This window comes from Atheta coriaria, unplaced genomic scaffold, assembly GCF_025399875.1.
Source record: "Atheta coriaria isolate IRGN ID8LTWV9N9 unplaced genomic scaffold, Caltech_Dcor_3.1 hic_scaffold_3_pilon, whole genome shotgun sequence".
Classification (NCBI taxonomy): domain Eukaryota; kingdom Metazoa; phylum Arthropoda; class Insecta; order Coleoptera; family Staphylinidae; genus Dalotia; species Dalotia coriaria.
In genome coordinates this window covers 5,960,185-5,977,203 of record NW_027045445.1, presented here as the reverse complement: position 1 = coordinate 5,977,203, position 17,019 = coordinate 5,960,185, and the positions used below count along the sequence as shown (strand labels likewise).

At 32.8% G+C, this 17,019-nt stretch overlaps 5 protein-coding genes across 6 annotated transcripts in view; 2 read left to right on the top strand and 3 right to left on the bottom strand.

Annotated features, from left to right (window-relative positions):
- The window catches only part of Epac (Exchange protein directly activated by cAMP), a 61,679-nt gene that overhangs the window by 20,821 nt on the left and 23,839 nt on the right, over positions 1-17,019 (bottom strand). The gene's annotated exons all lie outside the window — the stretch shown is intronic.
- Positions 1,542-2,288, top strand: LOC135804140 (larval/pupal cuticle protein H1C-like). The gene is made up of 2 exons (XM_065317908.1): positions 1,542-1,623; positions 1,696-2,288. The coding sequence occupies exons 1-2, from the start codon at positions 1,612-1,614 to the stop codon at positions 2,230-2,232; spliced, it is 549 nt and encodes a 182-aa protein (XP_065173980.1). The 5' UTR covers positions 1,542-1,611; the 3' UTR covers positions 2,233-2,288.
- LOC135803610 (uncharacterized) lies at positions 3,777-9,610 on the top strand. The gene is made up of 5 exons (XM_065317277.1): positions 3,777-3,856; positions 3,913-4,409; positions 5,110-5,334; positions 5,387-5,501; positions 8,852-9,610. The coding sequence occupies exons 1-5, from the start codon at positions 3,845-3,847 to the stop codon at positions 9,446-9,448; spliced, it is 1,446 nt and encodes a 481-aa protein (XP_065173349.1). The 5' UTR covers positions 3,777-3,844; the 3' UTR covers positions 9,449-9,610.
- Positions 5,115-5,860, bottom strand: LOC135804135 (cuticle protein 16.5-like). Its single transcript, XM_065317902.1, has 2 exons — positions 5,798-5,860; positions 5,115-5,741 (listed from the first exon to the last, which is right to left on the bottom strand). Exons 1-2 carry the CDS (start codon positions 5,807-5,809, stop codon positions 5,115-5,117), a joined length of 639 nt encoding a protein of 212 aa, XP_065173974.1. The 5' UTR covers positions 5,810-5,860.
- On the bottom strand, positions 10,284-11,166 carry LOC135804137 (pupal cuticle protein C1B-like). The gene is made up of 2 exons (XM_065317904.1): positions 11,114-11,166; positions 10,284-11,035 (listed from the first exon to the last, which is right to left on the bottom strand). Exons 1-2 carry the CDS (start codon positions 11,123-11,125, stop codon positions 10,448-10,450), a joined length of 600 nt encoding a protein of 199 aa, XP_065173976.1. The 5' UTR covers positions 11,126-11,166; the 3' UTR covers positions 10,284-10,447.

The following is a 17,019-nucleotide window of genomic DNA, read 5'->3' as shown; positions in this document are numbered from 1 at the left end:
GTAACACTACGAGTGTAGTTTGGTGTGTTGTATGCGTGTAAGTTAAAGTGTGATTTATACCTGATTTATATGCAAGACTCGCTCGCTCGATGTCGTGATTCGTGATTTATAATGTCAAGTTTCACGGCGTGTTGCGCGTCTGTTACTAAACTCAATCGCAAACTGTAACAGTTTATCAAATGCACAATTATCGAAAAGTGGTTTACATTATTAACAAAATAAACAATAAAATCAATAAAAACACCCTGTATATTAATATTGTTTATGTTTATTGTCAATTGTTTAATGAATTTTACTAATTTTTAATTTTTACTTGGTTTAAACCTTTAAAAACAATAAATAAATAAAAATTTGTTTATAAATAAATATAAATAATTATAAATAAACAATTTAATGTTTAAACAATTGATTTTTGCTATTTTAATCATATAAACAATAGTAACACCCTGTATATTAATATTGTTTGTTTATTCTCAATTGTTTAATGAAATTTATTAATTTTTAATTTTTACTTGGTTTAAGCCTTCAAAAGCAATAAATAAATAAAAATTTGTTTATAAATAAATATAAACAATTATAAATAAACAATTTAATGTTTAAACAATTGATTTTTGCTATTTTAATCATATAAACAATATTAACACCCTGTATAATAATATTTTGTTTGTTTATTCTCAATTGTTTAATGAAATTTATTAATTTTGAATGTTTACTTGCCTTAAATCACTCCAAACCTTCAAAAACAATACGATTTGTTAATAAATAAACAAAACGCAGTTTAAACAATCGACGCTGGGCGTTTTTGTTATTGTTGCACAAATATTAACATATTGAATGTATAAATGGCGTGATAATCCGATAAATCATTGAATTCAGTACAAAAATGACAGCTGACAGCCGGCGGGGCGGACATTTTGTATGCGGTGTCAACGAAACACAATTAAATTTAATCAACTCGATCAACATTCGAAACGCGACACTTAACTCACATTACGAAACCCAATTTTAAGTAATACGAGCAGTTGAATAAAAAAAGAACTAAATTGTTTGAAATTAGATCAAATTTTAACCTATTTGTCAAATGTCAAATGTCAAAAGTCATAAATGTCAAAAATGTCAAATAATAAAACGTCAAACACGTAAATTTTAAATTTTAAGTTATTTTAGTTGTGATTTTGATTTATACTAATTACAAGTGATAGAATCGTGAGTTATTAGTAGATAATGAATGGTTAACCTTAAACTTTCTGTCAAAAATGGTAACAAGTAGTAACATGTGGTTTGCATTTGCCAAAAACGTCTAAATGTAATAAAATTAAAAGTTAATTTTTATTTCTTGCTCTCTGGATAGAAAAAATAACTCGTTTTTTTTGTTTCTGCGTGCAGATCAACCAAATGCCATTTTTATTTTTTTATTACATGCTTGAGTGTTGTTGCTAGACAACCGGTAGTAACAATTGTTGCTATTTCTTTTTCTTTTTTGGTTCTTGCGAGTTGAAAAAATAGAAGGGGTCCAGATAATCCTTCGACATTGGTATAAATAATCGAGACTTGTTGCAGAAAGTACATTCTGTCGAGTATCACAGAACGCAATACAACCCACACAACAAAATGGCCGCTAAAGTAAGTTTTATTGTTTTTTTTTGTTTTTTGATGTTTTTTGATGTTTTTTTAATAAATTTTTGATTTTTTTAGTTCGTTGTCTTCTTCGCCGCTTTGGCCGCTGTCAACGCTGGAGGTATTGCCCCATTGGGATACTCTGCTGGTATTGCCGCCCCCTTGGCTTACTCCGCTGGTCTCCATGCTTCTCCATTAGCCTATGGAGCTGGATATGCTCATGCTGCCCCCGTTGCCTACTCTGCTGGTATCCATGCCTCTCCTTTGGCTTATGGCGCTGGTTATGCCCATGCCGCCCCCGTTGCCGCCTATGCTACCGCCCCAGTTGTTGCCAAGACCATCGCCCCAGCTGTTTCCTCTTACTCGACTGTGACTAAGAGCATTGCTTCCCCAGTTGCTGCTTACGCTCATGCCGCCCCCGTTGCCGCTTACTCCGCTGGTTATGCTCATGCTGCTCCAGTTGCCTACTCTGCTGGTATCCATGCTCCAGTTGCTGCCTACTCTGCTGGTTACGCTCATGCTGCCCCAGTCGCCGCCTACTCTGCTGGTTATGCCCATGCCGCCCCATTGGCTTACTCTGGTCTCCATGGTGCCACTTATGGCCATGTTTACTAAATGATTTAATTTATTTTGTTTTGTAAATATTATAAAGAATAAAAATTTGAAAAATATTTTTTGAATGTGATTTACACCAACATCCTGTATGGAAATTTATTGTTTATTCAGTGAATATTGTAGAATTATTAGTAAAAAAGTTATTGATAAATAATCAATAAAAAAAAATCATTACTTATTTAAAAAGTCAAAAAATTTCAATTTTTAGCACATTTAGTCACATTTTTCAACCTTTTTCCCTACGTTATTTAATTATTTTATATTCTATTCTAATAGAGAATTTTCCAATCTTTCATAATCAACAATTCGTTGGTAGCTATCTCTTTTAGTTTACGAGATATTCGCGATTGAAGAAAATCATCAAAAATTGCAAAATGTCACTTTTTAGTACTTTCAATCGCATTTTTCGACCTTTTGCTATTGGAAATATAATTTTTTATATTTTTATCTGATAGAGAATTTTCCAATCTTTCATAGTCAACAATTCGTTGGTAGCTATCTCTTTTAGTTTAAGAGATATGAATTTTTGAAAATCGTCGAAAAAAAGTATCAAGCACCCCTTGGCAATTTTTTCTTAAGAATGAAAATTTCATCTCTCAGATTTCCATTTTAACTATCCTATCTTATAGAAAATAGTCCGTAGATGAAGATGCTGCGATCAGAACTTAATTATCTCTTTTAGTTTACGAGATATTCGCAAATGAAAAAAATCCTCAAAATTTAAAAAAATTTCAATTTTTAGCACTTTAGTCACAATTTTCGACCTTTCAACTTAGGATATTTTATTATTTTATATTCTTTTCTAATAGAGAATTTTCCAATCTTTCATAATCTGCAATTCGTTGGATTCTAGCGCTTTTAGTTTAGAAAATATTAACAAAGTTATAAACAAAAATATAGCAAAAATCATTGAAATTTTTATACTTTTGTCAAAAACTGACTTTAATTATTTTTATTCGCCATTAATTAACAAAACAATCACTGACCATGAACAAATTTAATATATTTAGTTTCTTAACCATGCATATAATAAAACTCATAAACAAATAAATTAATTATATAATTATTATGCAAATATTTCATTGATTTTCATTGTTTTCGAATTTAATTATAACATTTTAATTAAAAAATTCATTTCATTACCAAAATAACTAATGAAACATTTATAAAATTATTCAATAATATCAACCATGTGTATTTTAACAGTTTGACATTTAATTTAACGCAAATTGCGTAATTTTAAAAGCGAAAAAATTGATTTATAAAAAACGTAAACTAGTTTTTTGCTTTTTATCCGATTGTCACTTGTTATGTATGGGTATTAGTCATTTGTTTAATATTCCAGACAACAAACGAATTCATTGCGTTTATGGCAAATGTTATCTGCATTATACTTGAGTGAGTGTGTTACCGAATTTTCGTAACGCCTCGATCGAGATTTAAATGTTAATGGCATGAAGAAAGTGTAATGCGCGCACGTTTCGCCATTTTGTTTTCTGGCGGCCAAGGGAAGGTAGTGGTGTTCTAGTATAAATACTCGTGTTGACCACAGAACAAAACATATTCACTTTGTTGACTTCACAAAGAGTAAACACACAAAAACAAAAACAAAATGGCCGCTAAGGTAGGTTATAAGTGGATATCTGTGTGATTTTATGTTTAATTTTGATTTTTGTTTAGTTTGTTGTTTTCTTCGCCGCTTTGGCCGCTGTCAATGCCGGAGGTATTGCTCCATTGGGATACTCTGCTGGTATTGCCGCCCCCTTGGCTTACTCTGCTGGTCTCCATGCTTCTCCATTAGCTTATGGAGCTGGTTATGCTCATGCTGCTCCATTGGCGTATTCAGCTGGTATCCATGCCCCTGTTGCTTCTCCATTGGCTTACTCTGCTGGTTATGCTCATGCCGCCCCCGTTGCCGCCTATGCTGCCGCCCCAGTTGTTGCTAAGACCATCGCTGCCCCAGCTTACTCCAGCTCTTACCGTCATCAAATCTCTCGTTCGGCTATTGCTGCCCCAATTGCCGCCCCCATTGCTGCTGCCCCAATTGCTGCTTATTCTGCTGGTATCCATGCTCCAGTCGCCGCCTACTCTGCTGGTTATGCCCATGCTGCTCCATTGGCTTACTCTGCTGGTATCCACGCCCCAATTGCCGCCCCATTGGCTTATTCCGGTCTCCATTATTAAATAGTAATTTATTTCGTGTATTACTCTGTATATAATTTTTGTACATGTTTAAAATGCCATTAGTTTAAAATAAAAAACATAAAATGCAAATTTTTTGTTTTTCTTTTGTTAATATAATTTGCAACACTCAGTGTATCCTGCTGCAAATAATTATATAATAAATTTAAATAAAAAATTGGAGGCAAGGTCAATAACGGTACCGTTAAAACACTTTCAATTGTTTTTGTTTCGTAACTCAATGGTAATTATTAAACAATTGAAACAATTTGGATTGTTTATAACAATTCCCATAATTATAGCCACAATTAGAGTAGATGATATAGTGTAGGTAATAATTACTTCAAAACTGATAAAAACTCGCAAAAAATTAAATAGTTTAAAAAACACTTTAAAAGTTTAATAATACATTTGTTATTTGTTGTTAATTGTTGTTAACAAAGAGTATACATGTTTATTTTTGTATTAGTGCATAAAATAATTACTTTGCACCTTAAACGAAGCAAGTTTTCCATATTTTACTTCAAAAATAGAAAATTTACATAATTTTTTATTATACTGAGTGTTTAGATAAACAAAATATCAATATTTTTGGTTAATCTATATTTTTATTGCATTTTGTTGTTTTTTTTTCAGATATTTATACATGTTGTTTACAATTAATAAAAATATAATAAATAAATAACAATTTTGTAGGCTTCTTAATAATGGTGAGCGTATCCAAGAGCTGGGGCAGCATAAGCACCATGGAGACCAGAGTAAGCCAATGGGGAAGCAAGACCAGCTCCATAAGCCAATGGAGAAGCATGAAGACCAGCAGAATAGGCAACTGGAGCAGCATGAGCATAACCAGCTCCGTAAGCTAATGGAGAGGCAATTGGAGCGTGGATGCCAGCTGAATACGCCAATGGAGAAGCATGGGCATAACCAGCAGAATAAGCAGCTACTGGGGCGGCAATGGTCTTGGCAATAGCTGGAGCAGCATATCCGTAAGCTGGGCTAGCAATCGATTTGGTAACAGTCGAATAAGAAGAAACAGCTGGAGCGATGGTCTTAGCAACAACTGGAGCGTGGGCAATTGGAGCGGAGTAAGCCAGAGGGGCGGCATGGGCATAACCAGCACCATAGGCCAATGGGGAGGCAATTGGGGCATGGATACCAGCTGAATACGCCAATGGAGCAGCATGAGCATAACCAGCTCCATAAGCTAATGGAGAAGCATGGAGACCAGCAGAGTAAGCCAAGGGGGCGGCAATACCAGCAGAGTATCCCAATGGAGCAATACCTCCGGCATTGACAGCGGCCAAAGCGGCGAAGAAAACAACAAACTAAACAAAAATGAAAATTAAACATAAAATCACACAGATATCCACTTATAACCTACCTTAGCGGCCATTTTGTTTTGGGATGTGTACTGGTTGATTATTCAAGTGAATATGCCCCAAACACAACACAAATAACTATTTATACTTAATATCCCACTCTAAAAACTACAAAAATTAAAATATCAAAGGATCAAAAGCTCACACATGTAACCAATGATTTAAATCAGATCAAAATCTGCATTATTAATTCTTTACTTAACTGGTTTAAGTTCAATGTGTTGCATAACCTCTACTAATCAACTTTAATTTTTATAATGTTAACAACTAATTTATGCAGAAACTATCACCGAAACGAATGAAATCGAAGAATTTCAAAGTCACTACCAAATTGGAAGTCATGTGACTTATTAATAAGTTTATATTACTTAAGTTAAGTCAAGTTAAACTAAGTTAAGTAATCTAACCTAAGTTTATTAACGAATAACGCGTATAAATTACTCTAGTTTATGAGCAATGAAATGTCGCATGAAAGAAACATTTACGGCAGCTATAATTAAGTAGGTATACGGCATAATATGAATGAATGAGGCTTAAAAATTATGTAACAACGGTGACACTCATAAATTTATACGAGGTATGTACCAAAATATTCATATTTAAGACTTAAAAAGCATACAAATTAAGTTATGGTCGAAAATTTGTTTCGGAAAGTAAAAAAATGATTTAAAATAATGTAAAAATAAATTATTTCATAAAATTATACAGGGTATATAACAAAATAATCAAATTAAAGTGAAAAGAGATTAATTTTGAAAAATATAATGTTTAGAAGTACAAAAAATAGGATATGGCATACATTTTGTCTCTAGAATTAAGAAAAAGACTTAAAAATTGTGTAAAAACGAATAAATTCTTAAATTTATACAGGGTGTAACTAAAAACATTAAAATTTAAGTAAAAACTTATAAAATTTTCATAAATACACCGTGTTATAAAGTTTAAAAGACCAAAAATTAGGTTATAATTAAAAATAGGTCTCAAAAATTACGAATCATACCTCGTAAGTGTTTCCGTTGCACTTGAACTAGAAACATTAACATTTAGTTATAGCCAGACTTCTAGTCTACCTCTACGTCCACGACTAACTTGTTTGAGAGAAAGCAAAAGTTACAATTTAACAATGTTACCGCTGTACAGCTACAGCCACAGCCACAGATACTTGTCATAATGTAATAAATAATAACACACAACACAACAGAATACATGTGATAATTATTAAACTCAACAACATCCGTTCCTAATAATACTCTTGAAAGGTTTAATTTTAACTTTAATTTTAATTTCATTCAGTGTCCTAACCTTAATCTACAGCCTCCAACACTATAATAATTCATTATATTATATCCTATTTATAAAATAAAAAATATTTATAACATTACTAGCTGTTGCCCGCGACTTCGATCCGGCAGTGTTTAATAAAAATGTAATTCGTTTTTACTCTCTTGTTCTAGACATACTCGTAGTAAGAGTCAATTCTATCAATAAGATTAGCAATTTTAATTTAAAGAAATTAATTATATAAAGTTTTGTCAATAATGTACTTCAGCGCGCCATCTCGAATTCAACTATTTAACTATAACTATGATTGAATCTCAATGTCAAATTTTATTCTATAGAAAAGAGCTGTTTTGAGGATTTTCCCGGTAATTATTCGAATTTTTCTCATCTTTTAAACCTTCCCTAGACCTCCACGAATAATTCAAGACCAAGATAAGATAAATCCGTTCAGCCGTTCTCGAGTTTTAGCGAGACTAACGAACAGCAATTCATTTTTTTTATATATATAGATATGATGTAATAAACAATAATACAGTGTTTTACTTCATTATTCATCTGATTAACACTAAAATTTATCTTTTTTCACTTTATAATCGGTTTAAAACGAATAAAACGATTGCACACTGCATAATCTTGTAATATATGCAACCAGACATGCATCGATGCACTGGCCTTGCCTAACCTTGAATATTATTAACTCTTACTACATATTTACATCATTTATAACTTTCTTTCGTATGAAAACGAAACCAAAAACATAAAATCCAAATGTTAATAAAAACTTTTTGAATAAAAACGTTTTGAACTTTTAACATTATTTGTGTTTATTTTTATGTGTTTATACTACATTGTTATAAAACACGTTGCCTAACTTTGATTAGTGCCCCCAGTGAGTATAATTGGCTATCAATTTGTCAATTGCGACGCGTAATTTAAGACGCAAGAGCACGGCTGGCGGTTATTGCGCAAACGCTGCTATCGTTAAACCAAACACCTTGTTGCTTCTGCTTCTGCTTCGCACAATAAAAGTCAAATTGAGCAATAAAACGCAACAGAATCACACAATCAGACACAATCATAAAAATGTATTATTTTCGTGCTTAAAATGAAACATTTTTACACATTTCTAACCTTTCCTTAACAAGTAACGCCATCTATCCACATATAAACACACTTTTAATAAAACAGAAACCTGTAATCATCATTTTGGTTACAAAACAAATTTATAACCTAAAATTATCGACAATATTCAATAAAATAAATCCAAAAGATAAAAAATTGATTAGAGATTAAATTACTTGATTATAACTTGGAACATTTCAATAAAATTATAAAATTATCGCCGATGGCGATTATTTGGCAAACTTTACGCTGGAAACTAGCTCAGAGTTACGTAATACTAGTTTTTTTCTCGGTCTGATTTGTGAATTGTGATTTACGAGCGTTCGACATTACGTAGCTTGGGTGTAGATGTCGTTACCTTATATAAACACACTGTATGTATGTATGTGTATGATTTGAACGCGATTTTAATGAGAACGATGTCTCACGAGAGTCATTGACGAGAGGATTTTGGAAGTTGGATACGAATCAGATCAGATCGAAAGAAAGGTGGGGCCATTTTGATTTTTTGTATAAATACGCGCGGTGGTTTCATTGAGAGCATATTCGGTTCAGAATACAAGTAATACAACTACTATAAAATGGCTTACAAGGTAATTAATTCTAATAATTTTAATTTTGAGAAAAAATAATTTTTTTTTTTTTTTGTTTAGTTTGTTGTTTTCTTCGCCGCTTTGGCCTGTGTCAACGCTGGAGGCATTGCTTCCTTGGGATACTCTGCCGGTATCGCCGCCCCCTTGGGTTACGCCGGTTATGGCCACGCCCCTGTGGCTTATTCCGGCTACGCCGCTGCTCCAGTTGTAGCTAAGACTGCTTACGCTGCCGCACCAGTTGCCTACTCTGCTGGTTACTCTCATGCTCCAGTTGCTGCCTACTCTGGTTATGCTCATGCTGCTCCAGTCGCCACCTATGCTGCTGCTCCAGTCGTAGCTAAGTCCATCGCTCCAGTCGCTGCTTACTCCGCTGGTTATGCGCATGCTCCAGCTGTCACTTCTTATTCCACTGTGACTAAATCCATCGCTGCTCCAGTTGCCTACTCTGGTTACGCCCATGCTCCAGTGGCTGCCTACTCTGCTGGTTACGCTCACGCTGCTCCAGTCGCTGCTTACTCTAGCTACGCAGCGCCAGCTATCGCCAAGACTATCGCACCAGTCGCCGCTTACTCCGCTGGGTATGCTCATGCTGCTCCAGTTGCCTACTCTCATGGTGCTTACGCCGCGCCAGCTCTTGGCTACGCTCATCATTATTAAACGAAAACAACGAACTTAACCTCTATGCACAACACTAGCCACACAACGTCATACTGTTTTATTTAATTAAAAAACAGTAAATATGGCGTAAGTTATTAATTCTGAACCATAATATCACTTATATTTATTTGTATATTTTTGTTACCACAATGTATATATTATAAAAGCCCAAAAATGCAAAACAAAACAAAATAAATATTTATTATTTAAATTCTTGTTTTACTTCAATTTCAACTTGATAGATGGCGGTAGTAAGCAGCTAAAGTAAATATTTCGCAAAAATCATAAAATCACTTTAAAAGTTTTAACTAGAAATTAAGTTTAGCATAAATTACAAACTTTTCGCATGATGGTAATTGCCTGTCAAGTTCTTGTGGCGTGTAATCTAATGGAATATATTAACTTTTTTCTGAAAGTTTGCAAATTTCAATTTTTATGTTTTTAAAACTATCTCGCGGTGTGAAAAACACTACAGCAGGAGAAAAACGTTATTTAAATGGGTAATTAATTAATTAACAAAGTTTAGTGTTGATAGCAGTGTCAGCAAGTAACAACAAACAAGTAACAACTGTATAAGCACGTGCTTGCAACTTTTAATGACTCGTAACCGGGCGTAATCGGTCGTAATCACTCATAATCCTTCATAATCACGTATAATGAGATATAATTAATTGTGGGCATTGTTAAAGAGTTATAATTTGTGATAATAGTTGAGGAAAGTAAAAGAAACGTTTTTTAATTGATAAAGAGTTTTATTTGTATGGGAGCCACGCCTATTTATGTACTGCGCATGCGCAAGTTACTTATATGTGTTTTAAGTGATGGAAAATTAATAAAATTCATTTTTTTGTGTTTTATAAAAGTATATTTACAGTTTATAAATTTCTGTATCGAATAAATACAGAAACATATAAAATAAATATGTTTTACTAATTTATTTACATTTTTTTGTTTCTAAATGGCATTTAAAAATTTAAACAGCGTTCTTGGTGAGACCATTTACCATCCGTAGTTGGTGGCGTAGCCCAAAGATGGGGAAGAGTAGGAAACATGGGCGACTGGAGCAGCAATGGCGGCCTTAGCGATGACAGGGGCGGCAGCATAGTGAGCTACTGGAGCGGCATGAGCGTAAGTAGCGACTGGAGCAGCATGAGCATAGGTGGCGACTGGGGCGGCAATGGCGGCCTTAGCAATGACTGGAGCAGCAGCATAGTGAGCAACTGGAGCAGCATAAGCTACAGGGGCGGCAATGCTCTTGGTGACAGTGGAGTGAGAGTAGGAGGTGGCTGGGGCGTGAGCATAGGCGGCAACTGGTGCAGCATGGGCGTAACCAGCAGAGTAGGTGGCGACTGGAGCGGCATGGGCGTAGGTAGCGTATGCTGGGGCGGCAATGGTCTTAGCCACAACTGGGGTATGGATGGCACTGGAGTGGGCGTAGCTCACAGCTGGGGCGGCACTGTAGGCAACAGCTGGGGCAGCATGGGCGTAAGCCAAAGGTGCGGCATGGGCGTAACCAGCGGAGTAAGCCAATGGGGCGGCGATGTTGCCAGCCTGGGCGACGGCCAAAGCGGCGCAAAGGACGATGAGCTACACACAATCAAACAACAATTAATACCAATCACACACACTTACTCTCCACACATATCGTATTTTATTCATGCTTACCTTGAATGCCATTTTGATTTTATGGATTTGTATATTTTACTTTGAGATTCAAAGAGAATATGCTCCTGGTGCACTGACGCGGTGTATTTATACTCAGTTTTATTATATAGGTGGGGCAATATGAGAGAGTTTGTAAGCAAAGTCAATAACCAGTTCTAAAAAATTAAAAACTCAACACTTCCACTTCCACTTTTACTCGGCGAATTCGTCAGGGTCTTCTGATGACATTTCAAACGTTAAAATATCAAAAATATTAAATAATAAATAATTAGATTCCAATTGCGGTCGTTTATTAGCACCACACTTTGATTTGACATATCGTGGAAAAACTAGGTTAATTTATTGTATATCGATATTCATTTATCATTAATAACAATTTATTATTTATTATTTATTGCCACCTGTCAAAACATTCTTCACAACATTTTATTATATTACCAAATCGATAATAACCATCAACATAATTAGAAATAAAATAAAATAGTATATTAAGTATCAAGTGGCTAAAAAGAGTTTTAGTCACGAGTGTTTAATCAATCGAGTGCATAATAACGTTTAGTCACGTGATGACATTTCATATGATCTGGTAATGCACCGTAGGCAAATGCGCAAGCGCACACTCCACACCGTGACTAAAGTCCGTGACTAAAATCCGTGACTAAAACCCGTGACTAAAGTACTTAAAGAACAAAAATATTATTAAAAGTTTTAAATATAAAATAAAAATAAAAATAAATACGGATCTGTTTCAAAAATAAATTTCGATCAAATTTAATTCTGCGTAAGTAATTAAATTAGTCAATACATTAGCATCGAATTCTCTTCGGCGAATATTACGCGATACGCGAGGGTCGTACCCAATCGATAATAATTACCTAAATTATAAAAAGTGAAAATGTTAAAATGTCCTCGAAATATTCACGTAAATCAATTCATTACCACGAGTAAATTCCCCGAACATAATTAAATTTAAACTTTTTGCCAATATTTCCTAATACGGATATAAATTATTAAATTTAAAACAAAATACAAAATAAAATATAAAATTTTCAAGCATATTTTGTTAAAATTAAAATATGTTTGTTAATTAACTTCATTCTTGTTTGTTGGTAATTGCCGAGACTTTAATTTTATTCAAGGATATTCTTCGCTCGATATTTAACTCGATTGTGCTTTAATTAAAACGCGTTCGCCCAAACAATGCAAACAGTTTCATCGTTAATTACAAACAATAATATGAGAATGCAATGCATGCGGTATTGTAGATCGGAGATATTTTGTGTTTAAATTTTATTTTTTTAGGTTATGTGAGGTTAGGTTCAAGTTACGTAATGAAAAATCGAATATAACGTAATAGAAAGAACATAGTAATAAATATTCGGGCAGAATGTTGTGAAATATTAAATCACAAGATGAAAACAACATTGTTTAAATAATATGGTAATATAGGGGACCAAATATGGTGATTGAAGGTAATATATTTGTTGAAATGTTTAAAATTAACTAATAAATAATAATTTCCTGATTTGTATTTTTTATTTGAAATTATTTTGATTATTTTGATTGCATTTTTGATTTTTGATGCAAAAGTTTTTTAAATTAAATCTAAAAGTAGATTTTTTTTCTAATTAAATTGCAACGCACTAAAAAATGCAATTTAACAAAAATAAAAGTTTTATTCCTTTAAATAATGATGATATATCGAGTTTAATGAATGGGAGCCACGCCCATTTATGTACGGCGCATGCGCAACTTACTTAAACTCATTTTAATCGTAAATAACACAACAAAAGAATACAGTAATAAATAATCAGCCACAAAGTTATGAAATATTAAATCACCAAAGATGAAAACACTATTATTTAAACAATATGATAATTTAAAGGTCCAAATATAATAATTGAAGGTAAAATATTTATAATAACGTTAAATATTATCAAATCATGTGATTTTAATAAACAATTTCCTGTTCTGAATGACTTTTAAATAATTATTTTGATTATTTCGATTATTTTGATTGATTTTTGCCGAAAGCAATTTTTTTGCGAAATTTTACACCAATTTAAAGTATAATATTATTGATCACGTAGTAGACTTACTCGTAATCTGTGAATTATGGCAGAAATGCAGCTGTCGAATAAATATCTCCAGCGACGACCTTGCCATCACATCACGCAGATTATTAATTAGCTTAAGTCGGATACCATAACTTTTGTAACTTTTAAGTCGACTTAAACTCGTAAAATTGTTTCAATATAATTTATGTAAATTATTTTACTACAACGTAGATTCACAGAAATTTGCACCGAAAAAAAAGTTTGTATTACTTTGCAATTATTTACAAAATTAAGGCTGCAGGGGACAAAAACTAAAGTTGCAAATATTAGTTGCATCATAATATCAATAAACTCATATTTAATAACAGAAAATTGCAGAAAAACAAAATTTGTAATAATTTAAAGTTCTTAAGTAAAATAAAGGCTGGAGGGGACAAAAACTAAAGTTGCAGATATTAGTTGCATCACTAAAAATCTATAATTAAACTAATATTTTGTATTTTTATATATTTTTTTTAATTTATTTAATTTTTTTTTATTTGATAAATGATTTTTTGCTTTTTGTCACCTGCGAGCTTTATTTCATCTGAATTAATGATGAAATTGCTTGTAACTTTTTTGATTAACTAAAGTATGAGCCACGGAATGATATATTGATAAATATCTCACGACGCTCCCAAAATTTCATCAATCGACACCGCCAAATATAATTTAGCAAATTTACTACAAACATTTACTCATTTTTTCTTTCATTTTTTTCTTCTTACAAATAAATAAAATTAATATAATTTCAATGAGTTCAATGGAAAATTGTGTCATTACAAGAATTAACTGCTTCATAATCACAAATATAAATTATAACGTTCAAGTTGTTATTGCGGTCTTTGTGTTGTCGGTGAGTGCGAGAACACAACGAAAACGAAACCAGAGCGAAGATGTAAGCGAAGACGTAAAAAAGTGAAAGACATTTTTTAGTCGCGCCAGACACTGTCGATGCCGAAGCCGCCGAAGACAGAATACGTGTTTGTTTTTTTAAGGTCAAGGACGTTCGAATTATGCCGTAATTATTATGCGCGCTTGGAGCTCCACTTGGAACTGAGAGAGTTTTGCACAACTCACAAAGTAGATTAATTTCGTATTTAAACTGTAACGCACTAAAAAATGCAATTAAACAAGAATTAAATTTTTATGCCGATAAATAATGATGTTATAATGAGTTAATTGAATGGGAGCCACGCCTATTCACTTTATACGCATGCGCAAGTTACTTAAACTCATTTTAATAGAAAATAAGTAGAAAAAAATAGAAAAATATATATTTTGACCTTTAGTATATTGTCATTATGTCTAAAGCCTAGAAAAAGTCGGAAAAGCTTCGGAAAAGCTCCGGAAAATTCTGGAATAGCTCCTAAAAGCAGAAAAATTTTTCAATTTTAATTTTTCCTTTTGATTCCAACAATAACGATGATATAACAAGTTAAGTCAATGGGAACCACGCCCATTTATGTACTGCGCATGCGCAACTTACCTAAACTCATTATAATGAGAAAACAAATAGAAAAAATAGGAAAACAAATATATTGTGACCTTTAGCGCATTGTCATTATGTCTAAAACCTAGAAAAACTCGGAAAAGCTTCGGAAAAGCTCCGGAAAACTCTGGAAAAGCTTCTAAAACCAGAAAAAATCTTTCAATTCAATTTTCTATTCTTATTTCTTTAAATAATGATGATATAACAAGTTAAGTCATTGGGAACCACGCCCATTTATGTACTGCGCATGCGCAACTTACTTAACCTTATTTTAATCACATAAAAATCAAGTATAAAATATATTGTGACCTTTAGCACATTGTCATTATGTCTAAACCCTAGAAAATCTCCCGAAAGCTTCACCAAAGCCCTGAAAAGCTGCTAAAAGCTTTGAATTCAATTTTCTCCACAAAAAACACTAAAAGCCTGCTATCACACTATTCTCAACTCTCTACACTCTTATCACTTTATAAAATAAACTATGTCATTTTAAAATTATTATAGGTATATTACTTAACTTAAGTCACTTGACTTAACTTGACTTAACTTAAGTAACATTGTATTTTAAGTAGGTTCGGGGCATCGCCCACTCGTCGCTCACTTGTTTTACACAATACGAAATTTGCATCTAACATTTCTATCGATTTCATTCATTATTCAAACACGTTTTTCAACCACACCTATTTTTTATTTATAAATCTAAAAATTTGTTAATGTCAGTGATATTTTCCCATCGTAAATCAGCATTTATTTAATATTTAATAAATTAATTGCATTTTTATACTCGAGATGTTGTTGGGAGTCCTTTTCATAAAACTCAACCTGTTGTTGATAGAATTGCACATCCTGCACGTGCCGCTCCTGTTTGTCACGCAACTCGTGCTCCTTATCTCTGATCTTATCACGCACTTCGTCTAATTCCTGTTGGGTTACAGTGCAATTCGCTTGCAATTCCTCTCGCTCCATTTGCAGAGTGATTTTCTCCTCTTCCAGACTATTTTTTTCACTGCGCATGCGTCGAATGAAGGCTTCTAATTGGTGCTTGGACATTTTCGATGTTTGGTCCCGCCCTAATTGCGAAGCAACAGAGGAGGAGCTCAACGAAGGGCCAGAAGGCATTTTGCGTGTTTTTTAGTGTAAAATGACGTAAATATGTCAAAATTGATTTTGTTTATAAACCAGATTGACATAGAATATTATTTGGTAAGAGTTGTGTAATTTATTGTTTGATTTTTATCGATTTGTCACAAGTCACAGGTCTGCATGTGACTTAACTTAAGTCAAATCAAAAATTTACGCAAGAATTCATCTCGTTGGTGAATAATTTATTTATTTAAATTTTATTAAAAAAAAAAACAATTTTATTCGATTTTCATTGAATGAACAACTTTAAACTTTGATAATTAGTGCAGTTAATTAAATTGACATGTGACATTTCAGTCATTTACAGAGCGCTTCTCAAATTCAAATTACAGAACTCTGTAATTATGATAAATGACAACCTAATCGAATTGCATCCAAATAAATCATAAATAAATGAAACCATCACGATTCGAAGATTATAAACATCGATAAACAATAATTTCGAGTGTGACCTTTAAATATTATTACAATCCAATCGATTATGCTTGTGATTTGATGATTTGCAATTATTTCGTTTAGAAAACAATTTCAATGTCTTTAACGCAGGTTTAAGGTTAGAAACAAAGGAGGAACCAACTCACACTTTAAATTAGCACAAGTACAACCACTTATGCACATTATAAACATTTTCCCATAGATAATTATAAACAATTACAGTTAATTTTATGCAAATTGTTATTTTCGGTTGTAAATTTAGATGTTACCTCGATAAATCAATGTATAATTAAATATTTTGAGGTTATAATGGTTATAATGATGAAAATAGAGAATTTAAGGTTATATGTGTATATTGGGTTGCAGCATATTACTACGTATAGCTTGTAGTCATGTTTAGACCCAGAGCTCTGGAAAAGCTTCTAAAAGCAAGAAAAATCTTTCAATTTAATTTTCTGCTTTTGATTCCTTCAATAACGATGATATAACAAGTTAAGTCAATGAGAGCCACGCCCATTTATGTACTGCGCATGCGCAAGTTACTTAAATTCATTTTAATAAGAAAACAAATAGAAAAAAAGGAAAACAAATATATTGTAACCTTTAGCACATTGTCATTATGTCTAAAACCTAGAAAACCTCGGGAAAGCTTCGGAAAAGCTCCGGAAAACTCGGGAAAAGCTTCTAAAAACAGAAAAATCTTTCAATTTAATTTTCTCTTTTTGATTCCTTCAATAACG

Excerpts from the sequence above, each read along its gene's own strand:
- LOC135803610 (XM_065317277.1), top strand. Across the intron at positions 5,335-5,386 it reads ACGCCAATGGAGAAGCATGG|CTGGAGCAGCATATCCGTAA; the intron begins GCATAACCAGCA and ends TCTTGGCAATAG. Across the intron at positions 5,502-8,851 it reads GCGTGGGCAATTGGAGCGGA|TTTGTTGTTTTCTTCGCCGC; the intron begins GTAAGCCAGAGG and ends TTTTTTGTTTAG.